At 42.1% G+C, this 13,905-nt stretch overlaps 1 protein-coding gene across 2 annotated transcripts in view; it reads left to right on the top strand.

Annotated features, from left to right (window-relative positions):
- LOC115370529 (alpha-2-macroglobulin-like protein 1) overlaps positions 1 to 13,905 on the top strand; it is a 47,696-nt gene that overhangs the window by 7,109 nt on the left and 26,682 nt on the right. For both annotated transcript variants that reach the window (XM_030067560.1, XM_030067559.1), the window contains exons 5-16: positions 775 to 795; positions 2,084 to 2,252; positions 2,378 to 2,462; positions 3,384 to 3,504; positions 3,621 to 3,735; positions 3,846 to 3,955; positions 4,612 to 4,776; positions 5,607 to 5,840; positions 6,102 to 6,165; positions 8,003 to 8,148; positions 9,315 to 9,464; positions 10,465 to 10,656. In XM_030067560.1, the coding sequence (XP_029923420.1) occupies positions 775 to 795; positions 2,084 to 2,252; positions 2,378 to 2,462; positions 3,384 to 3,504; positions 3,621 to 3,735; positions 3,846 to 3,955; positions 4,612 to 4,776; positions 5,607 to 5,840; positions 6,102 to 6,165; positions 8,003 to 8,148; positions 9,315 to 9,464; positions 10,465 to 10,656 (1,572 nt within the window). The remainder of the gene's footprint in view (positions 1 to 774; positions 796 to 2,083; positions 2,253 to 2,377; positions 2,463 to 3,383; positions 3,505 to 3,620; positions 3,736 to 3,845; positions 3,956 to 4,611; positions 4,777 to 5,606; positions 5,841 to 6,101; positions 6,166 to 8,002; positions 8,149 to 9,314; positions 9,465 to 10,464; positions 10,657 to 13,905) is intronic.

The raw sequence follows: 13,905 nt of genomic DNA on the forward strand, positions 1-13,905 counted from the left end.
AATCCAGGGAAGAGGTCTATTTTGGTTCAGGAGAGTGGGAGGCAGGGAGGTCTGTTTGTTGGTTTTTAAGACAGCGTGGGTGTGAAACGCTGTGTGGAGGTGGCTTGATAAACATGCTGTCAGAGTTCATTTGGCACACAGAGCGTTTGACCCAAGCATCTGAATCAATACTGGCTCAAGGCCTTTCCGTTTGTGTGGGGAAATATTTTGGCTGGGACTGGATCTGGGTGCAGTAAGCATTTCAAATTCATTCAAATACATCAGGCTAGCTTGCCAGTAAATGTCAGACACTGGAAAGCCCGAGCACTCAACCAAAAAAAGATCTCAAATTCCCCCACAGGGATTGTTAAAGGTGCAATCTGCAAAATATGTGGGATTATTTTTGGTCTATGTGTTTTTTTTTCTAAGTGCTCATTGCTGTGCTGCTCCTTTGTTGGATTTTCTGTTTGAGCGTCTGTAGGTGGCGCTCTTTTCTTCTGCTCATGCTCACTACCCAGTTCTGCCACTATTTATTCCAGATGAACCTATCACTTCCTGTGTGCCAAAGGACCTTTTCCCAGGAGATTTTACACCAGCTGTAAAAGTTAACAGGCTATAGCTTTAATTGCTTCTGTGTTGTATTAGTCATAACCGAGATGAACAAAATTTACATTTATTAACATCAGAATGTCACCGATCAATACTTTCAAAAATTTCATCTAACGGTAAGTTTTTTGTTAACATTTACTGATCAGCCAACATTTACCTATTTTTGTTTTGCTTCTTTCATTTCAGTACAAAGTGGTGGAGCTGCAGGTAAGAGACACTAAAAGTCTTAGCACAACATATCACTCATCATGCCAATTTTACATTTATTTCATTATTATTTATTTTCTTGTTATTATTTTCAGAAAAGAGCAGAGTCAGTATAGTTTTAGTTTTTGCTGACATGCTGTAATTCAGTACGTTTTAAATCACCTCTATTACCGGTAAAAACATTTTTCGGCTCTCCATAAACCATCACAAACAGGACAGTCTAACACTGGCCGGCTTTATTTTGTGAGGTTTTTTTTCCCAGTTAAAGAATGTAGTTTGCCCTCTGTCCTCTTGGCTCATTGAAATCCAATGGGAAAGATCACATCTAACAATGTCATACATCTAACTTGCAGCTTAGGGACTTATACTCTGAGTATAATTTAAATATGCTGCTTTTTACTTTTACCGAAGTGGATTTTAGCCCCTGTAATTTTACCTCCTAATTAAGCAAAAAGTAAAATTGTACTTGGGAGGGCTGGAGTGCTGTCTCCACCACAATTTCTGAATTAGAAAATCGATTTGTTGAAGAGGAAGTCCACCCTGAAACACCTGGACAGTGCTCAAACAGTTGTGGATGGTGTGCCCTGTTTTTCTGGGTCCATTTTGTTGTTTGGTGGCTTTTGTTTTCTTATCGTGAACCGGATAAACATAGACCACGTGACGTCACACCAAGATATTTCCGGCGCCACTATAGTGGAGCGTAAGAGGAGAAATTTTCGTGCCAGTCCCTTGGAATCAAAGAGAGAAGGCGTGTTTCTAGACTCACCATTTTGCACCAACATTCAACTATCATACAGAGAGAGTTCATCATAGAGGAGACAGAGATACCGCTCAAAGACCCGTCTTTTTACAGCTGTCTCTGCTGTTTGAACTGTGTTTCTATTATTTTCCTGTCTGTGTTCAATACTGTGGTTTTATACTACTTTTATACTTCATCTGCCTTTGATATAAAGTGTCTACGAGTCTTTTATGCCAGCTAAATGTACAAGGGCTACATGCAACAAGGTCATTTCTCCAACAAAAACCAAATTGTTTTTGGTGATGTAGGAAATCACAAGGAGATGAAGCAGGTCGAAGGAAAATTGGTGCACCAAAAAAACATAAATTAGAGCACTGATCATAAAATAACTCCTGGAATTAATGTAAAGTGACAGACTGGTGATATGGAGAGTGAAAGAAGGTCTTATGGTGGACTTTTCCTTTTTTAACATGACCTACATCATGAAAAGCTAACAGGCCTGAGCCCAGCTACAAATGAATGTCTCTGTGGCTCTCACTTTGTTTGCAGGACCCTAACACAAACCGCATTGCCCAGTGGCTGGACCAGCCAGTTGTTAGCGGCATCCTTGATCTCTCCCACCCCATGAGTCCCGAGGCAGCGCAAGGAAGCTACATGATCACAGCCTGGCTCCAGAGCGGAGAGCAAATATCTCACAGCTTTGACATCAAAGAATACGGTCTGCTGCTGTTTTAGGCTGAACACCGTTTGGATCTGCTTTGAATTTGATCTGTTTTCAGATGAAGCAGTGCTGTCCAGCAATATTAATTTTGTGTTTTTGTTTGTTCTGTTTTGGTTTTTCAGTCTTGCCTAAGTTTGAGGTGAAGGTTCACCTGCCCAGTATCATCACCATTTTGGACCAAGAAGCACCACTTAAGATCTGTGGAAAGTGAGTGTTTTCAAGCATCAAATGATGGCCAGAGGTCAAACTAGATAATGACACTGAAAATTATGTTTGACCAGTGTCTCCACTATTCCTTATGGACTATTTGGACTACAAGTTTTCAAAATCGTCTGCCTGCAGGCTAGTGTGAATCAAATCCCTGACTGGGGAAGAAGTGGCTAGACAGGACAATACTAATTACGAATGTGGGACTGAGCCTTTAGATCTGGCTGACTGATCAATGATCAGTAGAAGCTGTGGAATACAGATCAATTAAGCATAATACAAAAAAAACAGCAGAAGCAAATAGAACAGACTACTTACATACTGCTGGATGGTCTTGCATGTCTTTGTGTGTGCTGCTCTCGTCCCCTGGTGATGCACTGCGATTAGCACTGCAGTAAGCATTTAGCACGTCCAACTCTGTGTGGAAAGCACAAACTGATGATAGACGGAAACGCAAGGCAAGGTAGGAATGCCTGCCTGTCTACACTTATTTTTATTAGTGTCAGCTGAGCTCAGTTCCACTACAAAACAATCTGGATTGCTGTTGCTGTGCACTCCACATCACCACCGGTGTTTTCTATTTCCCACCCCAGTCCGTCCGTCTCACTGGACTCTGGATACAAACACGACTATCGAGGCCGGGCTTCCAGACACGGATGCGATTCGTGGTCTGTTCAGACTTTTCATTGCTGTTTGAAAGGATTTTCTGTCCTAGGAATAGTAAAAGTCTGAGGGGGAAATTACTTTTTTTCAAACACTGTTTTCGTTTTTTGTCATGAACATGGTCACATTCAAAGAAACTGAATTTTGTCACCAGATATTCTCTGTTGGTGCCTTCAACAACCAGTATTGGTCAAACCCAAATTGATCAAAACTATTGTTAAAACACTCATTTATGTATTCTCCTGTGTTTTTCTGTAGATACACATATGGGAAACCAGTTCTTGGATCAGTCAAGGCAGTGGTTTGTAGAAAGAACGTACGCTTCTACTGGTACTCAAGTGCCACAGATCATGACATCTGCAAGAAGTATGAGCTGATAGTGAGTATGTTACAGTGAGATAATCTGTGTTTCTGTGAGCTCAGGGCTCTTTTACTGATGATTAGTAAATCATTGTTTTAGTCTGCTGGAAATTTAGCCTTGCTGTTCTCTTCCAGACGGACAAAACTGGTTGTGCAACACAAACCCTGAATGTGACGGAGTTTTCACCGACCAAGAGGTCGTACGAGGACAGCTTTGAGGTGGAGGCTGAAATGGAGGAGTATGGAACTGGTACGGCATCAGTCTGAGCTGCTAGAATCAAGTCTTGGAAGTTAAATACAAGTGAACAAGTACAAGTATTTCTCGCTGATCTCTGGCTTTTACCTCTACCCTCAATCTAGGTGTCATCCTCAAAGGCAGTGGCCAAGTCAGCTTCACCAGTCAAATTAGAACCGTCACCTTTAAGGACGTATCTGCAGCGTACAAGCCAGGGATTGCATTTGAAGGGAAGGTAACTACTGTCTTCAATAATCAGTTGAGATTGCAGCCTGTTGTCAGCACCTCAGATAGACTTTTACCATGAGTACAGCTGACCCGTCTGTGTCCGTCCATCAAATTTCTCAGCTGCTGTAGACATCACTGGTAGGGGTTTGACCAAACTTGAAGAGGTGAGGTATTTTAGCATTGCATTTAGGCATTTAAAAATTAGATTGATCTGATGAGGGTGCTATAACTGAAGGTCAATGTCCAACTTCAAAAGGTTACACAATCAGTGCTGTACCACCAGGATGAGTTTGACAAAACCTGGAGGGAAGGCTGCATCATTCATGTAATCTCTATAAACAGATTTTATTTATTAACAGATATTACATACATATATATGTTGAAAGCGTTCTGGTTTCCATTTCCATTTCATTGTAGTCTGAGTGGTTTCCTGCAGGTAAACAGTCTGTGTGGAAAGTGAAAGAGGCAGATGGGCTGAAATGTTGTCTGGACCTAAAACACCTACAACTAATATCCATGTTTTTGTAGTGACTTGTATAAACCCCCACTGTCAGTCGATAGCCGGTTGGTTCCCAGTTGTCACTCACATGGCATTGCACATTGACTGCTGGCTTCTCATTTGCTTGGTCCAGCTTTAGCTTCTCTTTTCTTTCTTGTTTTCAGGTCAAAATGACGGGTCCAGACTCAAAACCTGCTGCCAACGAGCCTGTGTATGTGACTGTCTCCAGCTCTGAGGTGTTGGAGAACCTGACCCTCACCACAGACAACAAAGGCATGGCTTTCTTTTCCCTGGACACCTCGCTATGGAAGGACGGTGTGTCTCTGAAGGTAGTGTAACTGTCTCACCTCCTGGTACTTGAACATGAATTTTCTGTTTCCTTCAGGCATGCCACGAGTGGATTAATTGGCAAATATGATGTGGGAGGACAGGAAAACTTTGTCACGTCCATTCGGGGTACAATCAAACATTTTCAAGGCTGAAACTGATATTTTTGGATGTTTGGAGGTTTTCAGTGTTACCCTCTGCATTTTATTATAGGAAAAGCTTTGAAACAACATTCGGACCATGGGAAACTAAAAAAATGCAACTATAAATGCTGCAATTAAAATGCCCCCCACCAATCGTGCATTTGATTTTCAGTGTGCAGACGTTTCCTTTTTTCACCACTTTGCAGGCTAGAAATACTAATAGACCTGATGATGATACGATGATTTTCATTTTGATTTTGAAGATTCACTCACTCAATAAAAATAGGGGAAAAAAATGAAAAACAAAGCACACAACAAGGAAGGAATAAGAGTATTTGCATCATAATTAAATGTACTGAAAATGTTGCACACTAATCCCTCAAAACCATATTTTTACATTCCCGTGGCATTTTGTGACCACATTAACCTGGCAGTTTTGGTGTCCCCTTGACCTTGCCTTTAGCGCCACCAGCAGGCCATTTTTTTTTTTTGTTTATTTATTTTTTTGTACACTATTGTCTCAAACTCCATTTTTTTGCATTGCTATGAAACTTTGTTGTAACATTCATGCTGTGCAGATGATACTAGTCAACTGTAGTGACTTCATGACCCTCCCTCTTGTCCCTCTGTGCACTTGGACTAGAAAATGCATGAATCGCTTCTTCATTCTCCTGCTGTTGTCTCAATAGGCACATTCTAGAAAGAAAGAGGAGGAGGAATACGTGCCGAAGCTGCGGAGAGCAGAATACAGGCTGGCCCACCACTTCGTCACACCGTTTTACTCCAAGAGCAAGAGTTTTCTGAAGCTTCTGCAGAGCCTCCGCAAGTTCTCCTGCGACAAGGACGCTACTGTGCGTGCTCAGTACATCATCCAGGGGGATGAGCTGAAGAAGGGACAGGAAGTGCTTGACTTCTTCTACCTGGTGAGACTGATGCTGTGGGTGACTCTAAAAGCCCAGTTCCTGCTTCATCAGCAGTGCATCACAGGGTCCTTATGAACTTACATCATAAGTCTAAGTCATGATCTGTGTTGTGTAAACTCTTTTGTGCTGCCATTATTAAGAAACCCCAAATGGTAAAACTCACCGAAGACTCCACATTTCTTCGTCCTATTATGTAAATTATGTATAATTCCATTCATGTATGTTTATAAACCTTTTTGCCTGCATTATTTTACTTGACAGGTGATGTCCCGAGGTGGAATTGTGCAACATGGCCGTGTCCCAGTGGCTGTTCAAGCAGGAATTGGTAAAGTCTTTACTCATGTGATTTAAACCAAGGATGCTATCATAATAAGCATGCATAGCAGATTGTAACCTCTTTCAGTTGTTTTTTCAACAATATACAGTACAGGCCAAAAGTTTGGACACACCTTCTCATTCAATGTGTTTTCTTTATTTTCATGACTATTTACATTGTAGATTCTCACTGAAGGAATCAAAACTATGAATGAACGCATGTGGAGTTATGTACTTAACAAAAAAAGGTGAAATAACTGAGAACATGTTTTATATTCTAGTTTCTTCAAAATAGCCACCCTTTGCTCTGATTACTGCTTTGCACACTCTTGGCATTCTCTCGATGAGCTTCAAGAGGTAGTCACCTGAAATGGTTTTCACTTCACAGGTGTGCCTTATCAGGGTTAATTAGTGGAATTTCTTGCTTTATCAATGGGGTTGGGACCATCAGTTGTGTTGTGCAGAAGTCAGGTTACTACACAGCCGACAGCCCTATTGGACAACTGTTAAAATTCATATTATGGCAAGAACCAATCAGCTAACTAAAGAAAAACGAGTGGCCATCATTACTTTATGAAATGAAGGTCAGTCAGTCTGGAAAATTGCAAAAACTTTAAATGTGTCCCCAAGTGGAGTCGCAAAAACCATCAAGCGCTACAACAAAACTGGCACACATGAGGACCGACCCAGGAAAGGAAGACCAAGAGTCACCTCTGCTTCTGAGGACAAGTTCATCCAAGTCACCAGCCTCACAAATCGCAAGTTAACAGCAGCTCAGATCAGAGACCAGATAAATGCCTCACAGAGTTCTAGCAGCAGACCCATCTCTAGAACAACTGTTAAGAGGAGACTGCGTGAATCAGGCCTTCATGGTCAAATAGCTGCTAGGAAACCACTGCTAAGGAGAGGCAACAAGCAGAAGAGATTTGTTTGGGCCAAGAAACACAAGGAATGGACATTAGACCAGTGTAAATCTGTGCTTTGGTCTGATGAGTCCAAATTTGAGATCTTTGGTTCCAACCCCCGTGTCTTTGTGAGACGCAGAAAAGGTGAACGGATGGATTCCACATGCCTGGTTCCCACTGTGAAGCATGGAGGAGGAGGTGTGATGGTGTGGGGGTGTTTTGCTGGTGACACTGTTGGGGATTTATTCAAAATTGAAGGCACATTGAACCAGCATGGCTACCACAGCATCCTGCAGCGACATGCCATCCCATCCAGTTTGCGTTTAGCTGGACCATCATTTATTTTTCAACAGGACAATGACCCCAAACACACCTCCATGCTGTGTACGGGCTATTTGACCAAGCAGGAGAGTGATGGAGTGCTGCGGCAGATGACCTGGCCTCCACAGTCACCGGACCTGAACCCAATCGAGATGGTTTGGGGTGAGCTGGACCGCAGAGTGAAGGCAAAGGGGCCAACAAGTGCTAAACACCTGTGGGAACTCCTTCAAGACTGTTGGAAAACCATTTCAGGTGACTACCTCTTGAAGCTCATCGAGAGAATGCTAAGAGTGTGCGAAGCAGTAATCAGAGCAAAGGGTGGCTATTTTGAAGAAACTACAATATAAAACATGTTTTCAGTTATTTCACCTTTCACTCATTTTGTTAAGTACATAACTCCACATGTGTCCATTCATAGTTTTGATTCCTTCAGTTAGAATCTACAATGTAAATAGTCATGAAAATAAAGAAAACACATTGAATGAGAAGGTGTGTCCAAACTTTTGGCCTGTACTGTATATACAGCCTCTGTAACTTCCTTTTGTATATTTTGACAGATCCCTACATATCTTCTCTGTATGTCACTCTTCTGTGTCTCTGGTCATTTTCTTGCTGTCTCAGTCAACAGAGGGGAGCTGTCTGTGTCCCTGCAGCGGATGACAGACCTGGCGCCTGTTGCTCAGGTGGTGGTGTACACTGTGATGCCTAGTGGCGAGGGAGTAGCCGATAGTCAGGACTTCCCCGTTCAGCTCTGCTTCAATAACAAGGTCTTGATGTCGTTTTGTCTCATTCTTTTGCAAGCTTTTAAAGGCTGATGAAATCTTGAATGGCACATAAACGTTGTTGCACTTACCTGTTGGGTTGAAAGTCTAAGCTTACATTTATGACCGCATTTATTTATGTTATTTATGTTGTATTATTTTATTTATGACTGCCAAATGAGGCACAATCACTTCACTGCAGAAAGGTGAAAACGATTGAAACTATTTTGCAAATGATGCAAGGGTAGTGAAGCTTTCACAGAATATAATTGAAATCCCTTCATTTTCAAATTTTAATGTTTGGTTGAAACACCCACCTTGTGTTTTGCTCCTGTGGCTAACAAAGTTGTCAACATTTCTGAACCAAAGGACTGATAATTTGCTGTGTAAAGCAAATGTCTATTTACTGGCAGAGGGACCGTTTCACGCCACCCAATTTCAAGTCATGAAAACACAACAGTGCTGCTGCTTTTAGGAAAACAAATGGAGTTTTCCAACAGCTCTTTTGGCCATGCTGAGTCAAACTGTGACACACTGATTTGCATTTCCATCACCAGTTTAAGAGCGCCAAATTGTGCCCAGCTGCAGCGGAGGGCTGTGATGAGGTCACAGGGCTTCATCACCTGTCATCGGTCAGAGCGAAGTTCAGCAGCTCTGAAACAGCGCTTCTTACAACCAGGAAATACCAAGCGAGACTTGTGCAACTTGTGTCGTAGTTGATAGTCTATCCATGTGAATTTTTTTTTCAGCAAATCTTGGCTATGCTAATACTGTAATAATGATAATAATAATAATAATAATAATAATAATGATAATAATAATAATGATAATAATAATAATAATGGGGCGCTGGTAGAGAAGGGAAGAAAAGCTGAAGCTGAAGTGCGAAATTAAACCAAGTAGAAAACACCACAATGTGAAGGACTTTGGTGTGAGAGTCTGAAGTCTCTGAAAGTTCATTTTCATATTGTAGTGAAATGAATGGAAACCAATGGCTGGGGAAAAGTGAGGAAAAAAGGTATCGGAGCTAAATACAGCTGCTTGCTTCAGGAAAAGATTAGATATACATTTTGTAGATATTAGGCTGAACCTTTAATGGTTTGGATGCATGCAAAATGCATCTAATCAACAGTGAAGTTGATGGGACTGATGAGGTGTCTGTGTCTCCGCAGGTCTCTCTGAAGTTCTCGTCTGAACAGGAACTTCCAGGAGAGAAGACCAAGCTGAGCGTTCAGGCTCAGCCCGGCTCCCTTTGCTCGGTCAGAGCAATCGACCAGAGCGTCCTTTTGCTGCAGCCGGAGCAGGAACTTACTGTCGGCTATGTAAGACTCTGATGTCCAGGCCTCTCTCACCAAAATGAACATCTGCGCTTTTACCTGAACCTGAATCTTGAATCAGATGTCTTTTGGATTTTATCTGCTGAAACCAAATGCTTTTTGCTGATTGGTTAAAATGTGAACATTTAAATTTGACCATTTCCACACCAACAAAAAGAGAGAGACATGTATTCAGTGTTTTCTTCAGAATTTTGTTGTTGTGAGGTTGAGAAGCCTTTGAAACAACATTTAGACCATCATAGCACTAAAGTCTCCTGTGTCCACTCAGTGCAGATTTCCACACCTTTTTATGTTGCTGTAGTCAGACAGAAACCACCATCATATCTGCAGCTCAGAACACTCATTAGTCAAAATGTGATATTTAATAAAATAGTGTAGCTTGGTTATGTGATATCAGCAAAGCAATGGGTTGGCTTTACCTTAACTATGACTATTACTTTGCAGGCAGCCGTGCAGTAATGCAGTAATGTGTGTCTCATTGCAAGAATCCTTAGCGTGTCTAGTGCAAAAGGCACACAGGTGAAATATTTGGGCGAAAATGAGAATTACAACTGATGATAAAAGGAAGAAAAAAAATTACAGAGGGAAAAACTAAGACTTCTGATTAAATTTGTCCAACCCTTTTGCCCCAAACAAAGCATTAGGATGCACCTACATTCTTTTTGCTCTTGTTAGAAAGTGTTTTTTATCTTTTATCATTTTTTAATGAACATTTCTTATGGCTGAATTTAGGATTAATATAATTGACATGACATGTTAATTCTGCCTTGATGTCACATACTGTATGTAATGCAAAAGACATGTAGGTTTGAAAAAGGCAAGTGTTTTTCCATATCAATACTGACTTTTAATGTTCTCTGTAGATATTAGCTGTTTAAAGAGGATGCAGTGATTTGAAGTTTTTGTTTTTTGGTCTTCTGTAAAATGAAGAAAACTTCACTTTTGCTGCCTCTGCTCTAAACTGTTGGTGTGTGTGACACTGCAGGTGTACAACCAGCTGCCCGTGCAGAAGCTGTCAGGATACTCGTACCAGGTGGAGGACTTTGAGCCATACCCCTGCATCCTGCCGATGCCGGAACCGGAGCTTGAGGTCGAAGTTGACCCGGCCACTCGAAGGAAGCGCACGGTCTACTTTGGACCGAACGTCGAGAAAAATGACGTCTACAGCATCTTTAAAGTAAGACCCTGCTCAGCCTGGTTAGAATAAAATGGTAATTTATGAACTGGTTTTCTGAGGACAGATGGCTCATGGGAGTGCTACATAAATGCATTCTTTTCTCAATCATAGCAAATGGATAGAAATTTCTCAATCATGGACTGTAGGAGTATATAATGACAGGAGGCATAATTTCTACATCCATTAGACCTGGCTAAAACCAGTAAATACCATCAAAATCAAGAAGGCACCACATAGGACGTGTAATGGATTGAAGTGAATGAACAGTTTGGCAGGCTGTTTTTTTAAAAAATATTTATGTTTAAAGCTTAGTTTTTGAACATTAAATTTGATTTTAATTTTGTCTAACTGAAAGGCATCGACATCAAAATATCAATAATGAATTTGTTAATTTGCTTATATGGACTGTAAGAATGTTTTACATTTATCTGCAAAAAAAGACAAATTCATCCCTGAAAAATTTCACATGCTTTCTGAATCCAAAATCAAAAACTTTGTTGCAAAAGCCACTGCCTATACATTAGCCTGCTAGTATGACTGATATTATCACAGAAATGAGTACAACTGGAGAGATCTGTATTTGCAAGAAAAGCTTTCAAATATTGACGTTTCATTAAGACTCACTGTACAGTTGTCCCTCGCTATAACGCGGTTCACCTTTCGCGGCCTCGCAGTTTTGCGGATTTTTTTTAGTGCAATTTTGCATGTTTTTTTGGGTTTTTTTTTTACAGCGCATTGTGTTCTGCGTCCTGGTTGGCTAAGGGACTGTAGACCATTGTCAATCAATCTCCTCCGTGCCGTGTCTCCTGTACAGTACAGTACAGTACAGAACGTGTTCAGCTTGCCAAATTTACATAAATCTTCGATCGCTAGCAGTGTGACTCTGAAGTGCTGTATGTTTGCAAAGATTTGAACTTGGACAGTGTTTAAACAAGAGAGAAAAGTGAGAAAATGTTAATGCCTGTCTGAGAAAAATGTATAAAGTGTGTAGTGATGGATTTTACAGCCTTAAAACATCTATAATAATTGTAAAAAATAAAGCTGACTACTTCGCGGATTTCGCCTGTTGCGGGTTATTTTTAGAACGTAAGTCCTGCGATTAACGAGGGACCACTGTATTTCTCTTCACACAGTGTGTGCTGGGACAAACATAACCTCTACATGTGGGTCTTAGCATGAAAATGTTTGGGAGCCCCTGATTTTAGAGGATATATTTACATTCATATCATTTTTAGTCGCTTGGCTGTTTACCCCAGCATCAAAAGAAACTAGTAGTCCAGTTATATGATCATGAAAAATCATGATGAAAAAGGTTGGATTAAAAGAATAGTTCACCCAAAAGTGAAACATTTTGTCTTTTATGTACTTGCCTTTAATGTCCTGAAACACTGGAGTTTAATAACACATACTGAGGTAATTGCTGCACTTTCACTTGTGTTTGAATGGAGATTGTTACTTTTGAGCTGCAAAAAGGCCAAAAAGGGCCATAAATAATTATAGACACTTTATTAATCTACATGCTCTGAAGCCAGCTCAATGTCGTGTGACTCCAAAATTCACCTCATTATTGGTCAAAAATGTTCACACACTCTGGTCAGCCGATAGCGATTTGGTGGGAGACTCTTGCCACCTCCATGTGCTCTGTGTAAGATTGTATTTCCAGGTTTTACAGTTGTAAATACAGCTCTTTCTGTATTCATGTGCCTTTGGAATTCAAAATACACAGTTTGCAAATCACAAGCTTCATCATGATACAATATAATATTGATTTTTTGTAATATCAGCAAATTTCATATCATTGTACAAAGTTGGCCACGATATGATTTGGATTCACTTCAGGGGCGATTGATACCAGACAATACCATTCTCTCATTGTTCAGTTCTTGTACATTAGTTTACTACTGAAAAATAATTACAAAAAAATTGCAAATAAACTATGAAATGGCAGCTGTGATCCACACTGATCTTTTGGAGTTGTGATTCAGTTTTTGTGGTAAAATGCTGGTCGAGGCCTTTGAGGACAAGGCGGCGTCTGGCCTGCTAACTTTAACTGTGTCTCTTCTCCTGAATCGATGAGTTACGAATGTAACTACGGTTCTATGAGTCCCGAATGACCACCAGAGGCGGTGCTTTAAGCACTGAATAGTCCCTTCGCGCATGCGCAGTTCGAGTATGTATACCAAAAAAGTCACCTGTGACACCTGGATGACCCGGAAAGGGTAGGGAGGTTCAGGGAGGACCCTGAACTGACGGCCTCGATAGGCAAACCGCAGGAATTTTCTGTGGTGAGGAGCGATGGGGATGTGAAAGTAAGCATCTTTCAGGTCCACAGATGTAAACCATTCTCCTTGGGCGACAGTTTGTAACACATGTGCTGTGGTCAGCATATGAAATTTTATTACCTTCAAATATTTGTTGAGCCCTCTTAAGTCCAGAATTGGACGGAATCCGCCAGTCTTCTTTGTAACGAGGAAGTATGTTGAGTGGAATCCTCCGGGCTGTTGCAGAGGGTCTACGGCCTCGATCGCGCCCTTGGCCAGGAGGGCGGATAACTCCTGGTCCAGCGCTTGAGCTTTTGCCGGGTCACTGATGGTGGTCATTGTCACCCGGCTGGAGGCAGGGGGCCAGCATCGGAATTGAAGCTTGTACCCGTGGGTTAAGGTGGCAATCACCCAGGGGTCCGAAGCGTGAGCAGCCCAGTAACCGAGCTGCTGATGGGAAAAGTATCCGACAGCCGGCCCCGATGCCTCATTTACTGCCCCCCTGACCTCTAGGGGCCGTGGGGGGGTGTTGACCAGGGTCCTGAGCTCCACGTCGTGCAGAGGGCCAACGGGCCGTGGTGTGAGAGTCCCTGGCTGGCCTCTGAGTGGGACGACGAGGACTACGGCGCAGACTCGAGTCAGTCGGTGGTGGTAAACGAACCCGGGAAGAGGTCGAGGGTCGGGACATGGAGACCCTGGACCTGCTGGGTCTGTTGGGGGGAGGCATGCTTCTAAGCCAGGGTTGAAAACTCTTCCCTGGTCTGCCGAGGCTTCAGTGTGCGCTCCAGCATCTCCTCAGCGGCTGAGCCAAACATCTCCCGGGCTCCACTAGAACATCTCGGAGGGCCCTCCTGCATGCCTCCGTCAAGGGTGCCTGCGCAAGCCATACTTGCCTGCGAGCTTGCACCAAGAATGACATCATCCTCCCCAGTTCCCTCAACATTAAGGCAAACGCCTGTAATGACGCATCACTGAAATTGGCTGTGGA

The sequence above is a fragment of the Myripristis murdjan genome, chromosome 13, assembly GCF_902150065.1.
Source record: "Myripristis murdjan chromosome 13, fMyrMur1.1, whole genome shotgun sequence".
Classification (NCBI taxonomy): domain Eukaryota; kingdom Metazoa; phylum Chordata; class Actinopteri; order Holocentriformes; family Holocentridae; genus Myripristis; species Myripristis murdjan.